This window comes from Gambusia affinis, linkage group LG01 (assembly GCF_019740435.1).
Source record: "Gambusia affinis linkage group LG01, SWU_Gaff_1.0, whole genome shotgun sequence".
NCBI classification, from domain to species: domain Eukaryota; kingdom Metazoa; phylum Chordata; class Actinopteri; order Cyprinodontiformes; family Poeciliidae; genus Gambusia; species Gambusia affinis.
Genome location: NC_057868.1, coordinates 17,231,207 through 17,242,284, shown reverse-complemented (window position 1 = coordinate 17,242,284; position 11,078 = coordinate 17,231,207). Strand labels below are relative to the sequence as shown.

Here is an 11,078-nt window from a genome sequence, read left to right as displayed (position 1 = left end):
GTTCACCCTGGACAGGTCGCCAGTCTGTCGCGGTGTATATATATATATATATGTATATATTCCTTCTATATAATATGATAAACCTCCCACCTCATTGTGCCTTTGAAATGAGGTAGGAAAAGGATGACAGCAAGGATATAAAGAAATGTCACAGTTGAAGAATATTTTCTCCATATCCTTTTCTATTTTTGTGTGTTTTTCATTAAACTTGTGAAATTACATGCCAAACTTTTCCAGACTTCAACAGTTTTGAAGTCCGAAGCGGAAGTGGTTGAATGCATTGTAGCTCTCCTTACGTTGATTGCAGAGAGAGAGAAAGAGAGAGAGAGCGAGAAAAAGAGAGAGAGCGAGAGAGAGAGACAGAGAGATCCAGCAGGAAAGGAGCGACCAAGCAGGCTGAAGGACTGCACTAAGAGCGCACCGGGTCCTTGGGCAGCAGGAAGACGCACACCGCTGACATGGGAGTCGAGATCGAGACAGTCACGCCGGGAGACGGTAAGAGCCGCCGCACAGGAGGGGTGGAGAGGGAATGTAGCAGAGCCCGTCTGTCCGCTCTCCTCCTGTCTAATTCCGCTGCAGGACGCAGAAATCACCGCCTGTTCTGCACGGTTCCAACTGAGCGCTTCTGTTTCCTCCACAGGAAGGACCTTCCCCAAAAAAGGCCAGACGTGTGTGGTGCATTATGTGGGTGAGTTGGGGAAGGAGATGAAACTTGTTCCTTTTCTGTTCCCTTCTCTGGAGATTGCTCTGAAACGAGCTGGGTGACTGCTGCGGGCAACTGTCTCTGCACCCCAAATAAAACCCTGGCTCAGAATAGTTCTGTCCTAGAAGCACCGCGGCAGAAATGATCAGGACCCACAGACACGCTGCGAGGCACAACTGGCATGTTCCTGCCTCACACCTAAAGGCAGCTGCAGCCTGACTTCCAGCCACACATGTCCCTGGGACTGATTTTCCTACGAGATTTGGCAGGGAAAGTCCCCCAAAGCGCGTCATGATCGATGCTCTGGATTCCACGCTGCGCTTCAGTAAAAAAAAACAAACAAACAAACAAAAAAAACCTAATAATAAAAAAGCATTCAGATCATCATCCGTTTGCTCTGGATACAATAATAATACTCATAAACAGCGAGTATGATGAATCCCATCTCGGGATTTCCCCAGAAAGCTAGACAGACAGCCAGACTTTAAATCCTGTCTGATTTCCAGCCTGGTTCTGTCTTTTGTTGGAGTTTCTTCGGGGTCGAGGGGCGGGGGGTCAGTGGCAGTTGAGCTGAGCGGATTAGAATCGTCTGGGAGGCTGGAATAATGGCAGCGTCGCTTGTATTGTTGTTCATTTAATATTTTTCGGCAGACACGAACATGAAAGCAGATTCCCTTCCAACCTCATAAGCATCGCCTCGGCCAGTCCTTCCCTCTGGAGCCGGTCATCCTCCTAATGGATATGAAGCTCTTCACACGTCATTTGTAGCATTAAAGGGATTGTTTTTATGGTTTATAAAACGGAAGTCATGAATTTCAAAAAGTACCGACTAGTGTGAAAATTATTATTATTATTATTATTATTATTATTATTATTATTATTGTTGTTGTTGTTGTTGTTGTTGTTGCTATTTAAATTGTAAGTAGGTTCGTGGTTCTTGTCGTTTGCTTGAGTTATATAACTTTAGTGATATCGAGGCCGGCTGTGGTGGCGCAGGGTGATAACACGCCCCACGCTTGAAGGCCATAGAGTTGGGTCTCTGTCGGGGCTGGTCTGGTTGACTGGCATGTTTGGACTGTGAACCTTTTTTTGCAACTGTGTCCGGATGGGGTCATTGTCTGAACCAGGGTCTTTTGGGTGGTCTCTAGTCTGGACTGATGGATCACTGCACTACTGCAGGAACTCGGGCAGTCTGCTTGGCTCCATCCCAGACTGAAGAGAAGCACCTCCTGAGTTTGGGTGCTAGATGCCCCTCAGGGGTATCATTACCTGGACCTGGGAGTATAGAGTGTGTATAGGGAGTGTTAGTGGGTGTATGGCGTCCATTTCTATGTGTTTACATTGGGTGAATGGGTGTGAATATCTGTACGAGGATGGGAACGTGTGATTGTGTCTGTGTCTGTTTTGGTCTTGGGATGTTCCCTCCCCTGAATCATCAATGTGCCTTCATCCCCCCTGTCACACTTCCTTCTAGTGGCTGGTGCCTCTTCCTGCCAGTGCATTTTTTTGGTGTCTGGGGTTGGGTGTTTGGGTAGATTCCACTTCTAGTGACTGCTTGGCGCAACCTGGGCACCTTACCTGTTGTGTCTTGGTGTCCATGGCTGGATATGCTGCACATCCAGCCAGCAGCATATCCAGTTGTTGGTGGAAACTGTGAGCAGGCAACTTAGGCGTCTGCCTTGTGGCTAGCGGGCGTTCCTCTGGGACTCAGTGCTCCTTTCTGGAAGGGAGATGCAGTCGTCCCTGTTGTGGTTCTCTCGGGGCTCTGTGCTTTGGATGTCTGGGCTCCAATTTCCCTCATGTCTGCCTTCGAGTGGGTCTGTTGTTCCCCACACACGTTATTGAGCATTCTTATGGAGAAACCTTGCATACACAGACATGCTCACACACACACACAGTTGTTTTCATTTAGGTGTTTTCAGATACTTTTATTTTTGGGCTGCGGTTGCCCCTAAATACATTTGGTATTAACTAGACACTGCATGTTTTTTTTTCCGGTGATGTATATATTTTTTATATATATATACATCCATCCATTTTCTGTTCACCTTTGTCCCTAATGGGGTTGGGAGGGTTGCTGGTGCCAATCTCCAGCTACGATCCGGGCGAGAGGCGGGGTCACCCTGGACAGGTCGCCAGTCTGTCGCAGTTTATATATATATAAGTTTATATAGTTGGTTGCTATGGCTTTTTTTTGGTTCTCTTGGGGGTTTTTTGTCCTCTGCAGACCTCTGGGGTGTTGTCTTGCATTCTTTCTATCCTTCTTTCTCTCTCCAAGCAGTTATTGCAGAAGTTGCCATGAACCGGCATGGCTTCAGGCTACAAATCGGACAAGACTGTCAGTCGAGGAAGGGTGTGGCACACTGAAGAATGCAATTGTCCTGTTTGGCAATAACTCAACAGGCTCAAGAAGAGGCTCAAGTGGAGCAACATAGCTAAAGATGTAATTCTCTGCTTGGGAAATTAAATCTGTTGGGAATCGCGTTGGGAATCTGAGTGCCACACTTTGGAAGAGAGCGCATTGGAAAAAAAAGAGAGCGACTGCAATTTGCTCCACGGTTCCTTGCAAAACTCTTCAAGCCCTTTCCGGGTCCAGCTACAATTTCTGATGATTGATTGATGTCTGGGCTTTGACTGGGCCACTCCAGAACATCCATCTTGTTGTCTTCAAACCATTTCTGTGTAGCTTTAGCTCAATGGACCAGGTCATTGTCTTGCAAGAAAACAACTGTTCACTGAAGCCGTGATCCTCTTGCAGATGGAAGCAAATGTGACCAGCCACAGCAAAACCATGAACAAGTCCCCTTGGCCATTTCCAGTTAGTTACAGATTATGAAGGTGTGGATTCAAACACATGGACTGTCAACAGGTATTATTTGGAAAGATGTTCCAGCTATGCCTTGAACTCAGAGATCACTTTTAAATACTTAATCAGATGTTATAATTAAAAATTAATCAGTTACTCTGTACTTCAGTACCTTTTTGTAGAATACTTTTTACTCTTAATTGAGCAACTATGGACAATTCATTTTTACTTTTTACTTGAGTAAAAATATACTGAAGTAGTGCCAGTCTTGCCGGAGGTGCTCTCCCCAGCTCTGCAGTTACCGAGCATTAATGTTTAGTAGCAGCCCGAGGCAATACATGCAAGCTTCATTGATTAATGACAAATTATTAAATGCAGCCGTATCTGATTCCCTGCACTACTTTAAATAGTTTTAACTAGTAAGAAGTGGCAATACAGATGCATGTTTGTTTTCTTCTGTGCTTAAATTTAGTTGAAAAAACAAAAACAGATCAAATGCTCAGCATCCAACAATGTAATAATAATTACAAAGCATATTTATGTTTTCTGTGGCTTCAAGAAAGTCTGATCTGTGTCCACTTGTTGTTGGTTCTTTTTTTTTTTTATCCTTGATTTGAGTTTGAGGTGTTTAAACAAGTTCATTCTGATAGTGCCACCCTTCAGTGTATAACTGAACGGCACCCCCTGCTGGTGCCTTTTTTCTTATTTCTGATCTTAAGGGTAATTTTAATCAAAAACCAAACAAAAAAACTAATATGAACGTCCTGGTTTTGCAGAACATTCCAAAAATGAAAGGTAATGTCTTTGTTGTAAACATGGTCACATTGTTTCTTTCTGTAAACACTGGATTTTCTTTCTCTTAAATTCCCAGTTTGTTGCGTCGCCTCTGTTTATTGTGGCAGCTTGTATTCTTTGAGACATGGACTTCACTGATGGGAAAACAATATTCTCCATCTCCCTCTTATTGATAGATGCCTCGCTCCACCTGGCACTTCTCTCATCGCAGTTTATAGCACAGGCGATTTCTAGTAAGTTTTATAATGTAGCTTCTTCACAATCAAACTGACACATTTCATACATCACTGCCAAACATTAGCGGTTGGCTAAAATTGGATCCAGTTGTTTGAAGCATCAGCAGAGTCCAGGCCTCAAGCAAGCAATCATTTCTCAATAATCAAGGGTCCAGACTCTCTGTACAAACTAAAGAGTAGAACTTGGAGCCTTTTACCAGGCTGGTGCTACAGAGCTCCATTTGCAAAAACAACAGAGTGCCCAGATCAGAATTAAGGCATATTTGCAGTAATCCAACCTGCTCTGAACAAGGTTCCTTGTTTGTGGGCACTGTCTTGGCCAATAAAGCTGATTATGATCTACTTATCTTAGATTAGTGGGGAAACACAGACACTCCTTTACCCAGCAACACTCTGCAGCTAGTTCTGGGAGCTTCTTGGAGCAGTGCCATCACAAGCGGGGGGTGGGGGGTTCAAAGGGTTTGGGTCATTTGACAGTGCAGAGCATGAAAGAGAACAGCAGCATCTGGAAATATAACAAATGTTGCAATTTTGGTTCTCAATCGAACCGAATCAACGGGACTATCAGGCCTGAAAACACCCTAAAAGTCACTGACAAAGTGCCCAAACTGGTTGCTAGAATGTTTTTTGCTTTCCAGTATGACTACATATATCAGGACGTTGACTAGCAGATAGGAGGGGAATCATACGGTAACATTAGCCTGCTTGCTTCAACATTATATAACTTGCAGTAAGGCCTAATTTTAGTCTTTCACCACAAGGCATTTCTGTTTAGTAGACAGCTTATGTTCTCCTTATTTCTTTTTTTTCCGAGGAGTATCACCCAGTCTGCAGGATTTCCTTTCTTATCCATTTTCCTGACAGAATACAAAGCAGCCCTGACATTGGACATGAAACAGGATATTCTATTAAAAAGCCAGCGCTTTTTTTCCCCATGCAGTGTGAGGATCTCTTTGAAGCGATCCTTCTGCAGGAAAACGGTCAGTGTGATGCTATGGTTATCAGTGTATTGTGCTGTTGGCTGATAAAATGGGGGAAAAAGAGCCTAGTGATGCTTGGATCGAACCTTTTGGCTCTTCTGGATAATTCCATTAGACTGCTATCAGGCTGTCCAGCAGCGGAGAGGAGTCCCACTCAGCTGGCTGGATTAAAGGTTGCATCCCTCCCAATAAGAAGAGCAAAGCTGCACCCACACAGACACATCACACCGTGCACACCCACATCTTGTTGGTGCTAATGGCTCTAAAAGCTTTGCTGTGAATTATTTTTGGAAGGCGGCTTCCTTGGAGGTTAATGCATGAATTTTCCTGATGCTGCCGACAGACGCAAAGTTTATTTATTTTTCTGCCAGAAAGCAAAGACAACGGCATCAACCCATCAAGGAGAATTTTTCATCTTTAATAGTAGCTTTGATAACCACAGTGTGGCCACGAAGCAGACATAGTGCAAAGATGGAAGCAATGTTTGCAGTGGTTGACATTGCTTACTAAAGGGTTAGTAGGGATGCACCAGAAAATCTGCCCCAGTTTCCTTCTTTTTGGGTGAAATGAGATCTGGTGTAGCTTACATGTGAAGTGAATCTTCTGCACCGATCTTCTCTACAACTTCACCATTATATACAATACAGACCAAACGTTTGGAAACACCTTCTCATTGAATTCAGTGAGAAGGTGTGTCCAAACGTTTGGTCTGTATTGTACTTCAATTAAAGGGGTCACTTTATGGATCACTCTTTACAGTGAGATAAAGAAATACAAATCTCCTTCTCTTCTAAAAGAAATGTGAAAATTATTATGATGCAGCAATATGGTAATGAATCAGCTGATGTGTTGCTGTGTAATTTTTGAAATATGTTCGTGATAGTCTTCTGAGTTGAATAGCAAATTTTCTTTTGTGAGCCATATATGGGCCAGATTTCTTTTAGGTGTTACGTGAACTGTTTGTATTTATTACTGAGTGAATGAAATTAAGAATGAAATGAAATGAACTAAAGCGACTTTTTGCTTAAAAAAACTGGAATCTACAGATCAGGTTTTTATAAGTTCTGTTATTGGCTAGAAAATTGCCGTAAAAGTGGTGTACCGCTAACACTTAGCTGGAAAGACTTTTAAGATGTATTACTGTATGTATTATGGATCATATTTCTATTATTAATATTGTCACATTATAGCCAATCAGAAAACTAGACTTGGAAAATTTCAATCAGCTGCACCTCAATATCTTTGGAGGAATACATAAATGTAACGTGCTATAAAAAACTAGCTGCCTGTCTAACAGCTCTGTTCCTCTCTGCTCTTCCTGAAGGCTCCCTGACAGATGGACGGAAGTTCGACTCGTCCCGCGACAGGGACAAGGCTTTCCGGTTTAAGCTCGGCAAACAGGAAGTGATCCGAGGGTGGGAGGAAGGCGTGGGGCAGGTAGGCTGAAGGGTGTTAACAACAGTATTATTAAACAGCATGTGACAAGAACAAAACTACTTTTGGGAGACGTTAGAAAACAACTACGTGGACTGAAACAGAAAGCCTTTAGAAAAAGCCAATCTTTAAAGCTGCAGTATGTATTTTTTTTCTTTCTCAAAATCAAAACAGCAGAATTTTTCCAAAGATTAATTTTGTAAAACATATCTCCAAGGAATTTCAGATAAGTCTGTAGATAAACTCATAAAAGAAAACAGAACCAAACCTTATTTTATCTCTTTAGCAAATATATTGTATATTAAAAAAATATTGACAGAGTGAAAACAATTCTGCATGTCTAACTGAAGCACAATTGTTCTTAAGATTCATCCCTACCTTTTTGTTTTTTAATGAAATCCTTCTCCTTTATTCATCATTTTTCTTTCATTTCAAATGACTCCTAGAAGGAGTTGATTATAGGCTCTGTACAGAGTCAGTGCTGTTGTGAGCTCTACTAAATCGTTAAATTTTAAAGCAATGTCAGAAATATTTCATTAGTTGGATGAGAATGGGCGCAGACGCAGCTACAATCCAAGTAGCTTTCTTCTGGGGAACGTAGAATTACCTATTCAATACTAAATATTTGTATCTAATTGTCATTATTTTTGTAGAAATCTGTTTCCACTTTGACATCACAGGGATTTTCTTCTCGTGAGCTGCTGAGAGTAATAACAGTGGAACTGATGCAGTAAAAGCGAAACATCATTAACAAATCTAGATGCTCACTAGAGCATCTCCTGCGAGATATAATCTTCCTTCAGCTGCATTATGAGCAGCTCTGTAAACCCATCTCTCCTCCTGCTCTCTCCAGATGAGTGTGGGTCAGAGGGCCAAGCTGATCTGCTCGCCGGACTACGCTTACGGAAACAAGGGCCACCCGGGCATCATCCCCCCCAACGCCACGCTCATCTTTGACGTGGAGCTGCTCAGTTTGGAGTGAAGGCGAGCCGCTGCCTGTTTGTTGCGTAAGTTGTTTAGAGAAAAAACTTACGTAATAGCTATCGGATGGTGGCTATCGCTACCATCCGATAGCATCGCATGATGCCGCTCTGATCTCGGTGTGATCAGCCAAAGCATTTGAACATGTTGTTAAATGAAATAAATAAAAATGGTAATTAATGGGGAAAACCTGTATACCGTGCGTTCATAAAACTAAAACATACTGGAATTGTGCATATTACATCCTACGTTTTTGTGTTTACTAATCTATTTACTAGCGTTTTGATCTGATGTGAAATTGATGTTTTTCCCGTCCCTCACACAAACAGTTTACGTCTGCTGTCTGAAAATCACGGCACTCCATTATCCTCCTGGTGGCACCTACCCTGGTCTGCAAAATATCAAGAACAAACACCAGTCAGTTTGTGGTTCCATAATAACTGAATACATTTTTTGAAAATTCTATCTTCTGTTGCCTATTTGTCACACAATCGATGTATAAACAATCACAATACGATACTTGGACCTTTTTGAATTCTCCACCTAAAATTTAACCAAAGTGCAAAAAACTTAATAAAAACTAAACTGAAACTAAACAATATCTAACTAATGATAACTAATGAAACCAGGCAAACACACTCTAAAAACTAATTAAAACTATACTGACTTAGAAAAGCAAAAATTCACAACAAAATAAAATGTAAGTGTAATGAAAAACCCAAAACTATTTTAACTTTGGTGCCAACTCTGATCCTGTTAGCAGCCAAAACTCTACAGATCGAAACTAGAAGTACTGGGAGAATAGATGTTGACTCTACAGAGGCTGTGTGTGTATTGCATTGTATATCTGATGGTGTTTTAATTATGTTTTATATAGGGTTTTAATTATGTTTTATATAGGGTTTTAATTATGTTTTTATGTGGGTTTTTTTCAACTCAGTTAATAGCTTTTTTATACATTTAAAAAGTTCCGTCCAGAACCTTTATATTCACTGTTTCTGGTACGCCAATAAATCTGACACACAAGCAACGTCCGCTAACAATGGACGACGGAGCCGCTTCTCTCGGCCCACTGCTGTTTAATCTTGGCTCCATAATGATCTGATGGGACAATGCAAAAAGTATGGCTGTGTTCAAGTTGTGCTAAAAGGAGTTAGCCTTTCAGTAAAGCCATTCAAATAGCGACTCAATGCAATGCTATTAAGGGACGTTGGTGCTAAACGCCCTCTGACCTTTGTTGAATTAGCTCAGTCACTCGAAATGGGGTGAATATTTATGCAATCACTTATTTTGTTACATATTTGTATTTAATTCTCTTTATTTTGTATAAATCGGTTTTCAATTTTTTTTATTTTGTAAAAACAATTCTTCTTTTTGTCATCCTCACAGTTAACTTCGCACCTGGGCGACCCGAAGAGAAGCCTTGAAAGTCTGCGCATCATTCTTTCAATTCAATGTTTTCATCAAACCGTCTGTTTTTATTATTTTTTGTTTTTCACTCGTCCTCTATTTTGAAACATCTCTTTTCGATCCTACATTTTTTAAAAGTCTTGAATTGTTAAATTTTTTTTAAGAAAGTGGGTTTTTTGGTTGTTTTTTTTATTTCTTAGCGTTCTGTTTGTGTGTATACACAGTGAATTGGGTGTATGATATGCCACTGAATCACTAAGCAGCAAGGTTCAGCTTTTATGAGTCGGAGTATTCTGGTACTATAAAATTCTGCAGCTTTTTTTATTATGTTATATTAGACAGAAAAGTGAGCACACATTTATGATTTTAAAGGGTTGAATCGTATTAGTTTTGCCTGAGATCTAATTAAAGGTCAGACTTAAAACTGAGATTTCTGCAGAAACAAAAACCCTGCGTTATTATTTCTGTTAAAGAAGAGTGGGAAGAGTAATTGGTGGGAAGGATAAACCAGGCTTAGTTCTAGATATTTCTCGTGTGCCTAAATATGGTTACTACTTTGCCCTGTGCGCATGTTAAAATATGATGGCATTCACTTTGCATCCTTCCTTTCTCTTTAAACCCCATTTAAAGCCATACCTAAACACTGCACAAGGAGGACCGTGCCGATGCACAGGAATAATCGGAACTGAAATTAGTCTGAGATGCTTGAAACTTCCAAAAGGTGGGCAGGGATTTTAACTCCTGACACTTTGTGTAATAACTTAAATTATGCATTTTCTTTGATGCCAAGTGTCTCTCTCTGAGAAAATACAAAAACTGTCCTTTGTAAAATTATTGTTAGTAATGCGCCACTCCGTCCCGGCGGATGATGGAGTGGAGGTGTGCCATGAAGAAAAAAAAAAAAAAAAAAAGCCAACATAATCTGAGTGTTTTTTCTACCTGAACTAGTTTTAAATGGAGTCTAAATGAATGACTTGTGCTGGCCTGGCTCTCTGACACTGACCACAGCTGTCCGTGTTGCGTGCTTGCCATGCTGCAAGCAGCAGACCGTCTGTACTGTGTAGTTTTACGTGCTGAGATGTTACTGTATGCAAGCTAAACCAATGATGTATTTAAAATAAAATAAAACACCCTCCAACTGCCTGCACACTGTTAGCCTTTGCTGTATTTTCTACAGCAAAATACCGCAAAATGCCCAGTAAAACTAACATAAAACATCTTTACAATTAGTTACTGTAATTTGCATTGCATTATGGGTAAAGGACATAGTATTACAGTAACTTACTGTATGTTTTGAAGTTGCAGTATTTTACTGTTTACACATTGCAGTAGTGGTACTGTATTTATAATGTCTTGCACTGTTAGCCTTTACTGTATTTTTTACAGCTAAATACCACAAAATGCCCAGTAAAACTAACATAAAACATCTTTACAATTAGTTACTGTAATTTGCATTGCATTATGGGTGTAGTACATAGTATTACATTAACTTACTGTATGTTTAGAAGTTGCCGTAATTTACTGTTTACACATTGCAGTAGTGGTACTGCACTTATAATGTCTTTGCGCTGGCCATGTAAGAATTCTATTTGATTTCCAACGGTCATCATAGATGTTTCATCGTGGTTCCCTGTTTCTGTATTTTTAGTCCTTTAGTGGTTAACATATTTTTAAGGCAGAAAGAGAGCATGTACTTTTGTTTTTTTCACATCCAAGCTAACATTAATATGCAG

The 11,078-nt window shown here is 40.7% G+C and overlaps 1 protein-coding gene across 1 annotated transcript; it reads left to right on the top strand.

Moving 5' to 3' along the window:
- The first annotated feature begins 308 nt into the window (after nt 1-308).
- Nucleotides 309-10,492, top strand: fkbp1ab (FKBP prolyl isomerase 1Ab). The gene is made up of 5 exons (XM_044116084.1): nt 309-495; nt 641-688; nt 6,845-6,957; nt 7,808-7,961; nt 9,325-10,492. Exons 1-4 carry the CDS (start codon nt 459-461, stop codon nt 7,934-7,936), a joined length of 327 nt encoding a protein of 108 aa, XP_043972019.1. The 5' UTR covers nt 309-458; the 3' UTR covers nt 7,937-7,961; nt 9,325-10,492.
- The last annotated feature ends 586 nt before the right edge of the window (nt 10,493-11,078 follow it).

Coding starts and splice junctions, on each gene's coding strand:
- fkbp1ab (XM_044116084.1), top strand. CDS start 459: ATGGGAGTCGAGATCGAGACAGTCACGCCGGGAGACG. Junction 496..640: donor GACAGTCACGCCGGGAGACG/GTAAGAGCCGCC, acceptor TTTCCTCCACAG/GAAGGACCTTCCCCAAAAAA. Junction 6,958..7,807: donor GGGAGGAAGGCGTGGGGCAG/GTAGGCTGAAGG, acceptor TGCTCTCTCCAG/ATGAGTGTGGGTCAGAGGGC.